This window comes from Xenopus laevis, chromosome 7L (assembly GCF_017654675.1).
Source record: "Xenopus laevis strain J_2021 chromosome 7L, Xenopus_laevis_v10.1, whole genome shotgun sequence".
Classification (NCBI taxonomy): Eukaryota; Metazoa; Chordata; class Amphibia; order Anura; family Pipidae; genus Xenopus; species Xenopus laevis.
This window is the reverse complement of record NC_054383.1, coordinates 138,438,419-138,457,223: the sequence shown is the minus strand read 5'-3', so window position 1 is coordinate 138,457,223 and position 18,805 is coordinate 138,438,419. Positions and strand designations below refer to the sequence as shown.

Sequence of the window (18,805 nt, the reverse complement as noted above, 5' to 3'; positions counted from 1 at the left end):
AGTGAATCCAACTATCCCCCAGTACTTACCGGCAGGTCACAGCGCTTCTGATTCTCTGCTACTTCTGCCTCCTGGGGGCTGTTCTTTTCCATGGGTCCAGACAATGGAACCTCCCTGGGTAATGAATTCAACTCCCCCAGTATACCCAGGTAAGAGCTCTGATTCTCTGTACTTCCTGCTCCTGGGCTGTTCTACATGTATCCCGCATTGGTCAGGTGGTGTTGCGGAAAGGATTGATGTAGGGAGAGCCATCCCTGAGGGTAAAGTTGGAGGAAGGATCAATCTCCCCAGTTGTAGGTTACGTTAGGGAAGGTGTAACAAGAAGTATCTCTGAATTTGCTCTTGTATGCTTCCTTGCGTCCTGGGCTGTTCTCTTTCCCATGGTGCAGGAACAGGAAAGCGGAAGGAAGTTAGTCGCGGTGGAGCTTATCGAGTATAGCAATGAGTCGTATTATGATAGGTGCCTGATCAACGATAATATACTGTTCATTTACTAACATGAGTCTGATTATCGTACTGGCTGGACAACAGTATTATTATTATTATTATTATTATTTTGAATATTATGTATTTTTAGAGGGCCAACATATTTCACAGCTCTGCATAAAAAAAGAAAGGAAACAAAACCTCTCAATATGAGGATTACATCTAACAGTACATGACATTAGTATTGTATTGCAGCCAAAAAATATAAGATTTTAAAAACGATATTTCACCTTTTTGTTGTATTTTACATCTTTGTTCTGAGTTAATGTCAGTATCTCTGTAACTAGAAAACAATAGTTATGAATGTTAATAAATAGGCTGTTCTTAGTTTTTATCCTCAACCTTGTCTTTTATTTTCTTCTTATAGAGGAAATCTCCCCATTATTCTATTTGTTCCCTTGGGATCGGTGTATGTGGCTCCCATTGTAGAATTAAGTAGATCTGGATTAATTTTCTAACTGAAAGGACTGACACTTCTATATCCCTGATCTGCAACCACAACATCCACTCTGACACCCAACGTTTGTATCCCCATTTTAACTTGTCCTTTATTCTTTTTTCTACATCTGCTTCTTTATTATACAGGTCAGAGTCCCCTGCAAAGGTTCTTTATCCCTTATAATACATGAGTGATACTCAGAGTTCCCTGTATAACTCAGCCTGCAGCCTTGTGCCTTTATATGGTCACAGAACAACCCCTCAGTGACTTCTAATATCCTTATCATTTACAGTAGGGGGTACATTATCCCTTATAATACATGAGTGATACTCAGAGTTCCCTGTATAACTCAGCCTGTAGCCTTGTGTCTTTATATGGTCACAGAACAACCCCTCAGTGACTTCTAATATCCTTATCATTTACAGTAGGGGGTACATTATCCCTTATAATACATGAGTGATACTCAGAGTTCCCTGTATAACTCAGCCTGCAGCCTTGTGCCTTTATATGGTCACAGAACAACCCCTCAGTGATTTCTGATATCCTTATCATTTACAGTAGGGGGTACATTATCCCTTATAATACATGAGTGATACTCAGAGTTCCCTGTATAACTCAGCCTGCAGCCTTGTGCCTTTATATGGTCACAGAACAACCCCTCAGTGACTTCTAATATCCTTATCATTTACAGTAGGGGGTACATTATCCCTTATAATACATGAGTGATACTCAGAGTTCCCTGTATAACTCAGCCTGCAGCCTTGTGCCTTTATATGGTCACAACCCCTCAGTGACTTCTAATATCCTTATCATTTACAGTAGGGGGTACATTATCCCTTATAATACATGAGTGATACTCAGAGTTCCCTGTATAACTCAGCCTGTAGCCTTATGCCTTTATATGGTCACAGAACAACCCCTCAGTGACTTCTAATATCCTTATCATTTACAGTAGGGGGTACATTATCCCTTATAATACATGAGTGATACTCAGAGTTCCCTGTATAACTCAGCCTGCAGCCTTGTGCCTTTATATGGTCACAGAACAACCCCTCAGTGACTTCTAATATCCTTATCATTTACAGTAGGGGGTACATTATCTCTAATAATACATGAGTGATACTCAGAGTTCCCTGTATAACTCAGCCTGCAGCCTTGTGTCTTTATATGGTCACAGAACAACCCCTCAGTGACTTCTAATATCCTTATCATTTACAGTAGGGGGTACATTATCCCTTATAATACATGAGTGATACTCAGAGTTCCCTGTATAACTCAGCCTGCAGCCTTGTGCCTTTATATGGTCACAGACCCCCTCAGTGACTTCATAGCCCTGTGACGTGTGTATGTAAGTAAATATAGATTTGTTATGGCAGCTCAATGCGTGGGGTTATTACATACAAGTGAAATCTGTATGTGGGTGTCAGTGTGATGAGATGAATTAACTGTTTAGGTTCCTTGTGCAGAGCTCAGTGCAGAGCTGAGTGCAGAGTTCAGTATGGCAGCACCGCTGTTGAGCCCATTACATGCCGCAGGAGCCGGTAGACGAGTCAGTAGTGAGAGTACAAGGAGCAGTGAGTCAATATGGCAGCGCCAGGCAGTAACAGTCTGGATGCAGTAGCCCCGCCCCTCGCACTTACCCCGCCCCTCTCCCCCTCTCTCCGCACATTCCTGGCAGATTCTTTGGGAGTCTCTCGGCTCAGTCTCTTCTCTGCTGCCGGGAGTTGGGGAGTGAATCCCGGGGAAACTTCCAGGAAACTGCCCTGCGACCCCCCAGCTGGATGTGAGTGGGGTTCCCCCAAATCCCCTCCAGTCACTGAACCCCCAGACTTGTATGCTGAACCCCTCTATTACCTGGAGCCTGACACCCCAATCCCGAGCGACCCCCGACTTCCTGCACTGACTGTGCGCGACCCCTCGGCTGCTCTGGGCTCGGGACAAGACTCGGGATGATCCGGAGACTCAGGGGACCTGTGGCCCCTGGGGCCCCCCTGCTCCTGTTTGTGTCTCTGCTGCTTGTGCCCCCGGTAAGTGACTTTATTTCTCTATAAAATATTCAGTCTGACCCCCAATAGTGGGGACCCCCCTGTTCTCTGAACTGACAGTTGCACATCCCATTGCAGATAGTGACCCCCCTGGGGCAATCATTTTATTCTGTAGATTTATCTGCACCTGCCCCCAGGGTAAATAATTCCTTTCTTGCCCCAGAGACACTGAGATCTCCCCTAAATGCTGAACTGTAACTCCCTGTACCCCCTGTCTCTGGGCCCTACAGACTGTGTGTGTGTGGGGGGGTAGATACTGTGGGGGGGTCCCACATTATCCCTGTGTCACCCCCATATAAAGTATAAATATGACTTTCATGCCCCAATGCCCACATTTCAGGGTCTTTACACATGTTTCTGGCAGGTTAGATTGTAAGCTCTTGAGCTCAGTGTCTGTCAGTGATTGTGTGCAGCCGTGTAAAGTGAGAGAGGGGAGAGGAAGGGTCTAGTTAATGTCTGTATATATATATATATTGGCCCCACGGGGCCCCGCTGAGCTGAGGCTACAGGAGCCGGGTGTCTCTTTGCTTTGCCCCTCCCTCCAGTGGGTGACAGACGGGACCTCTTGTCTCCTGATACTCTGAGCAAATCCAATATAAATAGGGGCCCTCCTGCCTCAATTTGCTGTGGGTTCCTGGGTGGGTCTCTGTCGCTTTATGAGGTTTTGGCTCCACTCACGTCTCTGCTCAAACTCGCCTCATGTTGCCGCCATTCCTTTGCGGGGTGGTATAAGGTTTATTAACATAGAGAGAGGATTATAGAGTCCCTCCCCCATTCTATATGCAAAACAGCAACCCTGGGAAGGAATGTCACATTTTGCTGCTAATCCCCAGGTTAAATAAACTGGATGTGAATGTTCAGTGACTCCCTCATGCCCCGGTGATCACCAACAAGGGACTGGGCAGTATATGCGCCAACTGCACTTCAATCACTGTCTGGGCCCCACACAACAATTCCTTCCTCAATCCCTAACCCAATAGTGAGGTGTAACTGCTCGAGCACAGTCTTACTTGCCCTTTAATCATTATGTCCCAGAGTGGTGAGTGCAGGGGTTCATATAGTAAATACGTCATTATTTTGTCTCTGGGAACAACTCCCAGTGTCTCTCAACTACAAAACAAACAAATAATTATTTCAGTTTGAAATCAAGAGTCAAAGTGTCTTTGAGGGTCCCAGTTGGGTTGACTTTCTATTGACCTGAGGGTAACAGTGAGGCTCAATGGGAACAGCAACACATGATGGAGACAGTAGTGCAACATGGAGGCTGCAGGAAAAGATGGAGACTGTAGGACAAGATGGAGACAGTTGGGCAAGAGGGAGACGGTTGGACAAGATGGAGACTGTAAGGCAAGATGGAGACGGTTGGGCAAGATGGAGACTGTAAGGCAAGATGGAGACGGTTGGGCAAGATGGAGACGGTTGGGTAAGATGGAGATAGTTGCGCAACAGGGAGACAGTAGAACAAGAGAGAGACAGTAGGACAAGATGGAGACAGTTGGGCAAAATGGAGACGGTTGGGTAAGATGGAGATGGTTGGGCAAGAGGGAGACAGTAGAACAAGAGAGAGACAGTAGGACAAAATGGAGACAGTAGGACAAGAGGGAGACAGTAGGACAAGAGGGAGACAGTAGGACAAGATGGAGACAGTAGGACAAGATGGAGACAGTAGGGCAAGATGGAGACGGTTGGGTAAGATGGAGATAGTTGGGTAAGAGGGAGACAGTAGGAGAAGATGGAGACAGTAGGACAAGAGGGAGACAGTAGGACAAGATGGAGACAGTAGGACAAGAGGGAGACAGTAGGACAAGATGGAGTCAGTAGGACAAGATAGAGACAGTAGAGCAAGATGGAGATGGTTGGGTAATAAGGAGACGGTTGGGTAAGATGGAGACAGTAGGAGAAGATGGAGACAGTAGGAGAAGATGGAGACGGTTCTGTAAGATGGAGACAGTTGGAGAAGATGGAGACAGTAGGAGAAGATGGAGACAGTAGGAGAAGAGGGCAATAATAAAATCTTATATCAGTGTTGCCTTCAGTCATTGTCTGTAGACTTATTGTGTTTCTTGCAGTTGTAGGTCGTCACCATCTTAAAAGTCAGTCTCTTTTGTGTGGGGCTCCAGCATTGTGCTTGGGGTGTGGGGGGTGGGAATATGTTGGGGTATTTACTACACTGAGCCCAGTTCAGCTCCACTCTGTAGTATCTTGTGGCAGTTGGAGCAGTAATGGGAGTGAGTGGGACATATAGAACTAATATAAGATACAATATCATGTGTATGAGACTGGATGTGGGGAATGGGCTCCTGTGATATTCCCCCCCCCAGTGTGACACATGTAGAACCTGAGCAAGTCGTGTAACAATCCCCCCGCTCAGAATAACTGCCCCCGGGTATAAATAGCTGCCTGGGAATTCCAGGGATTCATGTCCCCCAGCCGGGGGCCGAGAGACTCTCCCAACTCACACTGACCACTCAGTTGGGGGAACAAGAACCTCCTCTGGGGGAGACTCACCCTCTGTCCCCTGGGAAATATCCCCTTTAGCCGTCCCACCTGCTGTCAGTTACAGGGGGGCTTCTTAGTGGCACAAACAACAGACACACAAGTACACACAGAGCCTTCCACAAGCAGTATGTGTGTGTATATGTGTGTGTATGTGTGTGTGTGTGTATATATGTGTTGTGTGTGTGTGTATATATATGTGTGTATGTGTGTGTCTGTGTATCTGTATCTGTGTGTATCTGTGTGTGTGTGTATGTGTGTGTGTGTCTGTGTGTGTATATATGTGTTGTGTGTGTGTGTCTGTGTGTGTATATATGTGTTGTGTGTGTGTTTGTGTATATATATGTGTGTGTCTGTGTATGTATATATGTGTTGTGTGTGTGTGTGTGTCTGTGTATCTGTATCTGTGTGTATCTGTGTGTGTGTATATGTGTGTGTCTGCGTATGTATATATGTGTGTGTGTATCTGTGTGTGTGTGTATATATATATATGTGTGTGTCTGTGTATGTATAGATGTGTTGTGTGTGTGTGTATATATCTGTGTATGTGTGTGTATCTGTATCTGTGTGTATCTGTGTGTGTATATATATGTGTGTGTCTGTGTATATATGTGTGTGTGTGTGTATGTGTATGTGTGTTGTTGGCTGGGCTGGGGGTCTTTCATTTGATTCCAACCAGAGCAGCAACTGCACCGAGTTTGTGGGTTTCCTCCCTGTACCCCAAATCTTTCTCATAGGTTCCTACATAGCGACAAATTGTATCAGCGTTACAGTCTATGTGGGTGTGTCTGCGGGTTGTACAGGAAATATAGTGATACAGTGTATCCCACTTACTGTAGTTTTTGGGTGTGTCAGTATATTGGGGGGATACAATGTATTTGGGTCACTGTGGGGCTGATACATGGGGAATACCCCCCCCCCCAATTACAGAATTACTGGAGCCTGGGATTGGGGGGTTGTGTACGTGACACTCACACATTTTCTATTTTCTTGTGTATTTTGTCGGTTTGGTGAGAAACAATTGTCAGCTCTGTTGTCCCCCTGGTCCCAGGAGTCAGTGGGGGGCGGTATCCAGGTGTCAGGGGAAGGGGGGAGATTCCGTCTCCGTTCATTGACCCCCCCCCCCAGTCTGGCCCAGAGCGTGAAATCTCTGTTTGAGTTGGAAATTGATCAGGGGGGGAAAGAAAGGAGCCGACTAATTGGGAGTGAGCTGGGGGGCGGCTCCTTTATAATGAAGATTAGACTCCCGGGGCCCTTCCGCTTTATCTGCTCAACTGTCTCCTGAGTGGGGACCCCCCTGCATCTTAATGTAAGTGAATACAATGAAAGTCTAAGGGGCTCCTTTATAATTAAAGGACACTGTGCACCTTGTATCATTCAATGGGTAGAGACACAGTATGGCAGCTCCCGCCCCATGTGCAAATAATGTCCTCCAGCCCCTTATGTATTGTCTAGTCAAACAGTATGGCAGCTCCCGCCCACAGCTACAGAATCCAATGCTCTCAGGAAATCACACACCAACCTCAGTACAATAGGCAGTTTATTAAAGGCAAATGCAAAATCCTGTGTTTCCTCTGTATTAGCTCAGCTTCCTTGTTTTGTCCCCAATTCTATGGCAGCCAAAGGAATGTCCTGTTAGTCCTAAATTTGGGACAAAGCAGGAAGGCGAGTGAGCAAGGCCCAAATGAGTCACCCTTCTAAATATGGCTAATATGACTACTATCCCTCTGTTACTATAGACATCCCACAGTCACACTCCCTTCCCAGAGACTATTATCCACTGTTACTATAGACACCATCTCTCCCTACTATACCTGCTATCCCACAGTCACACTCCCTTCCCAGAGACTATTATCCACTGTTACTATAGACACCATCTCTCCCTACTATACCTGCTATCCCACAGTCACACTCCCTTCCCAGAGACTATTATCCACTGTTACTATAGACACCACCTCTCCCTACTATACCTGCTATCCCACAGTCACACTCCCTTCCCAGAGACTATTATCCACTGTTACTATAGACACCACCTCTCCCTACTATACCTGCTATCCCACAGTCACACTCCCTTCCCAGAGACTATTATCCACTGTTACTATAGACACCATCTCTCCCTACTATACCTGCTATCCCACAGTCACACTCCCTTCCCAGAGACTATTATCCACTGTTACTATAGACACCACCTCTCCCTACTATACCTGCTATCCCACAGTCACACTCCCTTCCCAGAGATTATTATCCACTGTTACTATAGACACCACCTCTCCCTACTATACCTGCTATCCCACAGTCACACTCCCTTCCCAGAGATTATTATCCACTGTTACTATAGACACCACCTCTCCCTACTATACCTGCTATCCCACAGTCACACTCCCTTCCCAGAGATTATTATCCACTGTTACTATAGACACCATCTCTCCCTACTATACCTGCTATCCCACAGTCACACTCCCTTCCCAGAGACTATTATCCCACTGTTACTATAGACACATCTCTCCCTACTATACCTGCTATCCCACAGTCACACTCCCTTCCCAGAGACTATTATCCCACTGTTACTATAGACACATCTCTCCCTACTATACCTGCTATCCCACAGTCACACTCCCTTCCCAGAGACTATTATCCACTGTTACTATAGGCACCATCTCTCCCTACTATACCTGCTATCCCACAGTCACACTCCCTTCCCAGAGACTATTATCCACTGTTACTATAGGCACCATCTCTCCCTACTATACCTGCTATCCCACAGTCACACTCCCTTCCCAGAGACTATTATCCACTGTTACTATAGACACATCTCTCCCTACTATACCTGCTATCCCACAGTCACACTCCCTTCCCAGAGACTATTATCCACTGTTACTATAGACACATCTCTCCCTACTATACCTGCTATCCCACAGTCACACTCCCTTCCCAGAGACTATTATCCACTGTTACTATAGACACCATCTCTCCTACTATACCTGCTATCCCACAGTCACACTCCCTTCCCAGAGACTATTATCCACTGTTACTATAGACACATCTCTCCCTACTATACCTGCTATCCCACAGTCACACTCCCTTCCCAGAGACTATTATCCACTGTTACTATAGACACCATCTCTCCCTACTATACCTGCTATCCCACAGTCACACTCCCTTCCCAGAGACTATTATCCACTGTTACTATAGACACATTTCTCCCTACTATACCTGCTATCCCACAGTCACACTCCCTTCCCAGAGACTATTATCCACTGTTACTATAGGCACCATCTCTCCCTACTATACCTGATATTACATTCCCTTCCCAGAGACTATTATCCACTGTTACTATAGACACCATCTCTCCCTACTATACCTGCTATACCACAGTCACACTCCCTTCCCAGAGACTATTATCCACTGTTACTATAGGCACCATCTCTCCCTACTATACCTGCTATCCCACAGTCACACTCCCTTCCCAGAGACTATTATCCACTGTTACTATAGACACCATCTCTCCCTACTATACCTGCTATCCCACAGTCACACTCCCTTCCCAGAGACTATTATCCACTGTTACTATAGACACCATCTCTCCCTACTATACCTGATATTACATTCCCTTCCCAGAGACTATTATCCACTGTTACTATAGACACCATCTCTCCCTACTATACCTGCTATACCACAGTCACACTCCCTTCCCAGAGACTATTATCCCACTGTTACTATAGACAACCATCTCTCCCTACTATACCTGCTATCCCACAGTCACACTCCCTTCCCAGAGACTATTATCCACTGTTTACTATAGGCACCATCTCTCCCTACTATACCTGCTATCCCACAGTCACACTCCCTTCCCAGAGACTATTATCCACTGTTACTATAGGCACCATCTCTCCCTACTATACCTGCTATCCCACAGTCACACTTCCTTCCCAGAGCCTATTATCCCACTGTTACTATAGACACCATCTCTCCCTACTATACCTGATATTACATTCCCTTCCCAGAGACTATTATCCACTGTTACTATAGACACCATCTCTCCCTACTATACCTGCTATCCCACAGTCACACTCCCTTCCCAGAGACTATTATCCACTGTTACTATAGGCACCATCTCTCCCTACTATACCTGCTATCCCACAGTCACACTCCCTTCCCAGAGACTATTATCCCACTGTTACTATAGACACCATCTCTCCCTACTATACCTGCTATCCCACAGTCACACTCCCTTCCCAGAGACTATTATCCACTGTTACTATAGGCACCATCTCTCCCTACTATACCTGCTATACCACAGTCACACTCCCTTCCCAGATACTATTATCCACTGTTTACTATAGGACACCATCTCTCCCTACTATACCTGCTATCCCACAGTCACACTCCCTTCCCAGAGACTATTATCCACTGTTACTATAGGCACCATCTCTCCCTACTATACCTGCTATCCCACAGTCACACTCCCTTCCCAGAGGACTATTATCCCACTGTTACTATAGACACCATCTCTCCCTACTATACCTGCTATCCCACAGTCACACTCCCTTCCCAGAGACTATTATCCACTGTTACTATAGACACATCTCTCCCTACTAAACCTGCTATCCCACAGTCACACTCCCTTCCCAGAGACTATTATCCACTGTTACTATAGACACCATCTCTCCCTACTATACCTGCTATCCCACAGTCACACTCCCTTCCCAGAGACTATTATCCACTGTTACTATAGACACCACCTCTCCCTACTATACCTGCTATCCCACAGTCACACTCCCTTCCCAGAGACTATTATCCACTGTTACTATAGACACCACCTCTCCCTACTATACCTGCTATCCCACAGTCACACTCCCTTCCCAGAGACTATTATCCACTGTTACTATAGACACCATCTCTCCCTACTATACCTGCTATCCCACAGTCACACTCCCTTCCCAGAGACTATTATCCACTGTTACTATAGACACCACCTCTCCCTACTATACCTGCTATCCCACAGTCACACTCCCTTCCCAGAGATTATTATCCACTGTTACTATAGACACCACCTCTCCCTACTATACCTGCTATCCCACAGTCACACTCCCTTCCCAGAGATTATTATCCACTGTTACTATAGACACCACCTCTCCCTACTATACCTGCTATCCCACAGTCACACTCCCTTCCCAGAGATTATTATCCACTGTTACTATAGACACCATCTCTCCCTACTATACCTGCTATCCCACAGTCACACTCCCTTCCCAGAGACTATTATCCACTGTTACTATAGACACATCTCTCCCTACTATACCTGCTATCCCACAGTCACACTCCCTTCCCAGAGACTATTATCCCACTGTTACTATAGACACATCTCTCCCTACTATACCTGCTATCCCACAGTCACACTCCCTTCCCAGAGACTATTATCCACTGTTACTATAGGCACCATCTCTCCCTACTATACCTGCTATCCCACAGTCACACTCCCTTCCCAGAGACTATTATCCACTGTTACTATAGGCACCATCTCTCCCTACTATACCTGCTATCCCACAGTCACACTCCCTTCCCAGAGACTATTATCCACTGTTACTATAGACACATCTCTCCCTACTATACCTGCTATCCCACAGTCACACTCCCTTCCCAGAGACTATTATCCACTGTTACTATAGACACATCTCTCCCTACTATACCTGCTATCCCACAGTCACACTCCCTTCCCAGAGACTATTATCCACTGTTACTATAGACACCATCTCTCCCTACTATACCTGCTATCCCACAGTCACACTCCCTTCCCAGAGACTATTATCCACTGTTACTATAGACACATCTCTCCCTACTATACCTGCTATCCCACAGTCACACTCCCTTCCCAGAGACTATTATCCACTGTTACTATAGACACCATCTCTCCCTACTATACCTGCTATCCCACAGTCACACTCCCTTCCCAGAGACTATTATCCACTGTTACTATAGACACATTTCTCCCTACTATACCTGCTATCCCACAGTCACACTCCCTTCCCAGAGACTATTATCCACTGTTACTATAGGCACCATCTCTCCCTACTATACCTGATATTACATTCCCTTCCCAGAGACTATTATCCACTGTTACTATAGACACCATCTCTCCCTACTATACCTGCTATACCACAGTCACACTCCCTTCCCAGAGACTATTATCCACTGTTACTATAGGCACCATCTCTCCCTACTATACCTGCTATCCCACAGTCACACTCCCTTCCCAGAGACTATTATCCACTGTTACTATAGACACCATCTCTCCCTACTATACCTGCTATCCCACAGTCACACTCCCTTCCCAGAGACTATTATCCACTGTTACTATAGACACCATCTCTCCCTACTATACCTGATATTACATTCCCTTCCCAGAGACTATTATCCACTGTTACTATAGACACCATCTCTCCCTACTATACCTGCTATACCACAGTCACACTCCCTTCCCAGAGACTATTATCCCACTGTTACTATAGACACCATCTCTCCCTACTATACCTGCTATCCCACAGTCACACTCCCTTCCCAGAGACTATTATCCACTGTTACTATAGGCACCATCTCTCCCTACTATACCTGCTATCCCACAGTCACACTCCCTTCCCAGAGACTATTATCCACTGTTACTATAGGCACCATCTCTCCCTACTATACCTGCTATCCCACAGTCACACTTCCTTCCCAGAGCCTATTATCCCACTGTTACTATAGACACCATCTCTCCCTACTATACCTGATATTACATTCCCTTCCCAGAGACTATTATCCACTGTTACTATAGACACCATCTCTCCCTACTATACCTGCTATCCCACAGTCACACTCCCTTCCCAGAGACTATTATCCACTGTTACTATAGGCACCATCTCTCCCTACTATACCTGCTATCCCACAGTCACACTCCCTTCCCAGAGACTATTATCCCACTGTTACTATAGACACCATCTCTCCCTACTATACCTGCTATCCCACAGTCACACTCCCTTCCCAGAGACTATTATCCACTGTTACTATAGGCACCATCTCTCCCTACTATACCTGCTATACCACAGTCACACTCCCTTCCCAGATACTATTATCCACTGTTACTATAGACACCATCTCTCCCTACTATACCTGCTATCCCACAGTCACACTCCCTTCCCAGAGACTATTATCCACTGTTACTATAGGCACCATCTCTCCCTACTATACCTGCTATCCCACAGTCACACTCCCTTCCCAGAGACTATTATCCCACTGTTACTATAGACACCATCTCTCCCTACTATACCTGCTATCCCACAGTCACACTCCCTTCCCAGAGACTATTATCCACTGTTACTATAGACACATCTCTCCCTACTAAACCTGCTATCCCACAGTCACACTCCCTTCCCAGAGACTATTATCCACTGTTACTATAGACACATCTCTCCCTACTATACCTGCTATACCACAGTCACACTCCCTTCCCAGAGACTATTATCCACTGTTACTATAGACACATCTCTCCCTACTATACCTGCTATCCCACAGTCACACTCCCTTCCAGAGACTATTATCCACTGTTACTATAGGCACCATCTCTCCCTACTATACCTGCTATCCCACAGTCACACTCCCTTCCCAGAGACTATTATCCCACTGTTACTATAGACACCATCTCTCCCTACTATACCTGCTATCCCACAGTCACACTCCCTTCCCAGAGACTATTATCCACTGTTACTATAGACACATCTCTCCCTACTATACCTGCTATACCACAGTCACACTCCCTTCCCAGAGACTATTATCCACTGTTACTATAGGCACCATCTCTCCCTACTATACTTGCTATCCCACAGTCACACTCCCTTCCCAGAGACTATTATCCACTGTTACTATAGGCACCATCTCTCCCTACTATACCTGCTATCCCACAGTCACACTCCCTTCCCAGACACTATTATCCACTGTTACTATAGGCACCATCTCTCCCTACTATACCTGCTATCCCACAGTCACACTCCCTTCCCAGAGACTATTATCCACTGTTACTATAGGCACCATCTCTCCCTACTATACCTGCTATCCCACAGTCACACTCCCTTCCCAGAGACTATTATCCACTGTTACTATAGACACATCTCTCCCTACTATACCTGCTATCCCACAGTCCCACTCCCTTCCCAGAGACTATTATCCACTGTTACTATAGGCACCATCTCTCCCTACTATACCTGCTATTCTGTTTGGACAACTCCAGATATTTGGGTGCATGGGTGTTTTTAGAACTTGACTGAGCACTGGGGAATGCTGATTGGTTGATATGCGTGTGTATAGTATTAGTTGGGCCTGTGAGTAGCAGGTACTATGCTGCCACATTTGGAGGTTGGTAGGTGGATGTGACAGATCCAATGGGAAGATCCAGCCGTAGGGAACATTTCTTCTCTCTGTACAATAAGAACTGCCCTGGGCTGGGATTCTGTGACTGTGGGGGGCGGGGGGATCACAGGAATGGTTTGTTCCATACTGAGCCCTGCAGGTATTTGAGGGGTGGAAGGGTCTCAGAGTAGGAAGTGGAGCTGATGGTTTATAAACGACAGCTGGTTCTGCCCCTTCTCCTCTCACTCACCTGCCCGGACTTGTTCCCCAGTCTCTGATCTGCCGGCCCAGTTCTCAGAATTGGTTTCCTTTCAGCAGAATCCATTGGGGGGGGGGGGAAGCTTCACCCCACTGGGCATCAATGGAGGATCCTGCAGCTGTTAAACTACAACTCCCAGTCTACTGTAACCAATCTCGTCTGCTGGAAGTTGAGATTCAGTGTAGGGCCTGGTGTTTCAAGTACACAAAGGCCCAAATAGCCCCCACAGGCTCAATGCAATAGCCCCCGCTAACAAATGAATGGGGTGACACTGGGGGTACTGTTGCTTAGGGCCCATAGGTTTATATTGGGGTCTGTAAGGGGTATTTAGAGCAGACACCCCAGGACATGGCTCCGGCTATATTGGGCCATAGAGTAATCTGTGCAGAATAGAGATGGAGACTCTAAATTAGGGCTCCTCTTTATTAGGAAGCGTCTCGCACATGATCCTCGGATATTTCTGTCCCTTCTATTTCCTTCCCTGTAAAATGTCTCTGTGATTCCCAGACTGATATGTCGTTACTGGGGGGATATGGATCCAACAGAACTTTCCTTACTCTCTGCTCCAGTCTGGGCTGAAGGAATAACAAAGTCTCTTTCCTAAACCCAAATTCACAGATGAATAATATAAAAAGTAAAGTAAAGTGGAAGTGAATGGGATACAAAGTAAAGTAGAAGTGAATGGGATACAAAGTAAAGTAAAGCAGAAGTGAATGGGATACAAAGTTAAGTAAAGTAGAAGTGAATGGGATACAAAGTAAATTAAAGTAGAAGTGAATGGGATACAAAGTAAAGTAAAGTGGAAGTGAATGGGATACAAAGTAAAGTAGAAGTGAATGGGATACAAAGTAAAGTAAAGTGGAAGTGAATGGGATACAAATATAGTAAAGTGGAAGTGAATGGGATACAAAGTAAAGTAAAGTGGAAGTGAATGGGATACAAAGTAAAGTAAAGTAGAAGTGAATGGGATACAAATATAGTAAAGTGGAAGTGAATGGGATACAAAGTAAAGTAAAGAAGAAGTGAATGGGATACAAAGTAAAGTAAAGTAGAAGTGAATGGGATACAAAGTAAAGTAAAGTGGAAGTGAATGGGATACAAAGTAAAGTAAAGTAGAAGTGAATGGGATACAAATATAGTAAAGTGGAAGTGAATGGGATACAAAGTAAAGTAAAGTAGAAGTGAATGGGATACAAAGTAAAGTAAAGTAGAAGTGAATGGGATACAAAGTAAAGTAAAGTGGAAGTGAATGGGAAACAAAGTAAAGTAACGTAGAAGTGAATGGGATACAAGGTAAAGTAAAGTGGAAGTGAATGGAATACAAAGTAAAGTAGAAGTGAATGGAATACAAAGTAAAGTAAAGTGGAAGTGAATGGGATACAAATATAGTAAAGTGGAAGTGAATGGGATACAAAGTAAAGTAAAGTGGAAGTGAATGGGATACAAAGTAAAGTAAAGTAGAAGTAAATGGATACAAAGTAAAGTAAAGTGGAAGTGAATGGGAGACAAAGTAAAGTAAAGTGGAAGTGAATGGGTTTCAAAGTAAAGTGGAAGTGAATGGGATACAAAGTAAAGTAGAAGTGAATGGGATACAAAGTAAAGTAAAGTGGAAGTGAATGGGATACAAAGTAAAGTAAAGTAGAAGTGAATGGGATACAAAGTAAATTAAAGTAGAAGTGAATGGGATACAAAGTAAAGTAAAGTGGAAGTGAATGGGATACAAAGTAAAGTAGAAGTGAATGGAATACAAAGTAAAGTAAAGTGGAAGTGAATGGGATACAAATATAGTAAAGTGGAAGTGAATGGGATACAAAGTAAAGTAAAGTAAAGTGGAAGTGAATGGGATACAAAGTAAAGTAAAGTAGAAGTGAATGGGATACAAATATAGTAAAGTGGAAGTGACTGGGATACAAAGTACAGTAAAGTAGAAGTGAATGGGATACAAAGTAAAGTAGAAGTGATTGGGATACAAAGTAAAGTAAAGTGGAAGTGAATGGGAGACAAAGTAAAGTAAAGTGGAAGTGAATGGGTTTCAAAGTAAAGTGGAAGTGAATGGGATACAAAGTAAAGTAGAAGTGAATGGGATACAAAGTAAAGTAAAGTGGAAGTGAATGGGATACAAAGTAAAGTAAAGTAGAAGTGAATGGGATACAAAGTAAATTAAAGTAGAAGTGAATGGGATACAAAGTAAAGTAAAGTGGAAGTGAATGGGATACAAAGTAAAGTAAAGTGGAAGTGAATGGGATACAAATATAGTAAAGTGGAAGTGAATGGGATACAAAGTAAAGTAAAGTGGAAGTGAATGGGATACAAATATAGTAAAGTGGAAGTGAATGGGATACAAAGTAAAGTAAAGTGGAAGTGAATGGGATACAAAGTAAAGTAAAGTAGAAGTGAATGGGATACAAATATAGTAAAGTGGAAGTGACTGGGATACAAAGTAAAGTAAAGTAGAAGTGAATGGGATACAAAGTAAAGTAAAGTAGAAGTGAATGGGATACAAAGTAAAGTAAAGTGGAAGTGAATGGTAAACAGAGTAAAGTAAAGTAGAAGTGAATGGGATACAAAGTAAAGTAAAGTAGAAGTAAATGGGATACAAAGTAAAGTAAAGTGGAAGTGTATGGGAGACAAAGTAAAGTAAAGTGGAAGTGAATGGGATGCAAAGTAAAGTAAAGTGGAAGTTAATGGGATACAAAGTAAAGTAGAAGTGAATGGGTTACAAGATAAAGTAAAGTGGAATTGAATGGAATACAAAGTAAATTAAAATAGAAGTAAATGGGAAACAAAGTAAAGTAAAGTGGAAGTGAATGGGATATAAAGTAAAGTAAAGTGGAAGTGAATGGGTTTCAAAGTAAAGTGGAAGTGAATGGGATACAAAGTAAAGTAGAAGTGAATGGGATACAAAGTAAAGTAAAGTGGAAGTGAATGGGATACAAAGTAAAGTAAAGTAGAAGTGAATGGGATACAAAGTAAATTAAAGTAGAAGTGAATGGGATACAAAGTAAAGTAAAGTGGAAGTGAATGGGATACAAAGTAAATTAAATTGGAAGTGAATGGGATACAAATGAAGTAGAAGTGAATGGGATACAAAGTAAATTAAAGTGGAAGTGAATGGGTTACAAAGTAAAATAAAGTGGAAGTGAATGGGATACAAAGTAAATTAAAGTAGAAGTGAATGGGATACAAAGTAAAGTAAAGTAGAAGTGAATGGGATACAAAGTAAATTAAAGTAGAAGTGAATGGGATACAAAGTAAAGTAAAGTAGAAGTGAATGGTATACAAAGTAAAGTGGAAGTGAATGGGATACAAAGTAAAGTAAAGTAGAAGTGAATGGGATACAAAGTAAAGTAAAGTAGAAGTGAATGGGATACAAAGTAAATTAAAGTAGAAGTGAATGGGATACAAAGTAAAGTAAAGTAGAAGTGAATGGTATACAAAGTAAAGTGGAAGTGAATGGGATACAAAGTAAAGTGGAAGTGAATGGGATACAAAGTAAAGTGGAAGTGAATGGGATACAAAGTAAAGTGGAAGTGAATGGGATACAAAGTAAAGTGGAAGTGAATGGGATACAAAGTAAAGTGGAAGTGAATGGGATACAAAGTAAATTAAAGTAGAAGTGAATGGGATACAAAGTAAATTAAAGTAGAAGTGAATGGGATACAAAGTAAAGTAAAGTGGAAGTGAATGAGATACAAAGTAAAGTAAAGTAGAAGTGAGTGGGGTACAAAGTAAAGTAAAGTAGAATTGAATGGGATACAAAGTAAAGTAAAGTAGAAGTGAGTGGGATACAAAGTAAAGTAAAGTAGAAGTGAATGGGAGACAAAGTAAATTGGAAGTGAAAGGGATACAATGTAAAGTAAAGTAAAGTAGAAGTGAATGGGATACAAAGTAAAGTAAAGTAAAGTAGAAGTGAATGGGATACAATGTAAAGTAAAGTAAAGTAGAAGTGAATGGGATACAATGTAAAGTAAAGTAGAAGTGAATGGGATACAAAGTAAAGTAGAAGTGAATGGGATACAAAGTAAAGTAAAGTAAAGTAGAAGTGAATGGGATACAAAGTAAAGTAAAGTGGAAGTGAATGGGATACAAATATAGTAAAGTGGAAGTGAATGGGATACAAAGTAAAGTAAAGTAAAGTGGAAGTGAATGGGATACAAAGTAAAGTAAAGTAGAAGTGAATGGGATACAAAGTAAAGTAAAGTAGAAGTGAATGGGATACAAAGTAAAGTAAAGTAGAAGTGAATGGGATACAAAGTAAAGTGGAAGTGAATGGGATACAAAGTAAAGTAAAGTGGAAGTGAATGGAATATAAAGTATTTGGGGGGGCACCTTCTCTGTGGGACTGGGAGTAGAAGTAAAGGTGCAAGGGTTAACTCTCTCAGGTGCAATAATAACCCGCTGGGTAAATATTAACTTTCTTTACTCTTTAACACAAGAATTCTGTCTCTCGAGGGGCAAGAACAACACAAAGGGCTTCTGTGCTGCAAATACCGCTCTTAAAGGGACAAACTTTAGCAGCTCTGTGTAATAATCTTAACAATGAACTTGTCCTTTAAATTAACCATTACTCTGCTGGAGGGGGGAATTGACCCAAGTGCCCAAAGCAATTATTAGTATTAGCCTCTGTCCAACTTGGAATTTAGAATGTCATATGGTTGCTAGGGTATGGAATCCCAGCAACCAGACAGCATAGTATTG

General features: G+C 43.4%; 1 protein-coding gene across 11 annotated transcripts in view; it reads left to right on the top strand.

The window, feature by feature from the left end:
- Nucleotides 1-2,584: 2,584 nt before the first annotated feature.
- Nucleotides 2,585-18,805, top strand: part of hspg2.L (heparan sulfate proteoglycan 2 L homeolog) — a 112,525-nt gene continuing 96,304 nt past the window's right edge. For 10 of the 11 annotated variants that reach the window (XM_041569902.1, XM_041569903.1, XM_041569898.1 and 7 more), the window contains exon 1: nucleotides 2,585-2,952. In XM_041569902.1, the coding sequence (XP_041425836.1) occupies nucleotides 2,875-2,952 (78 nt within the window). In that variant the 5' untranslated portion in view covers nucleotides 2,585-2,874. The remainder of the gene's footprint in view (nucleotides 2,953-18,805) is intronic. The other variant, XM_018226510.2, reaches the window with a different exon arrangement.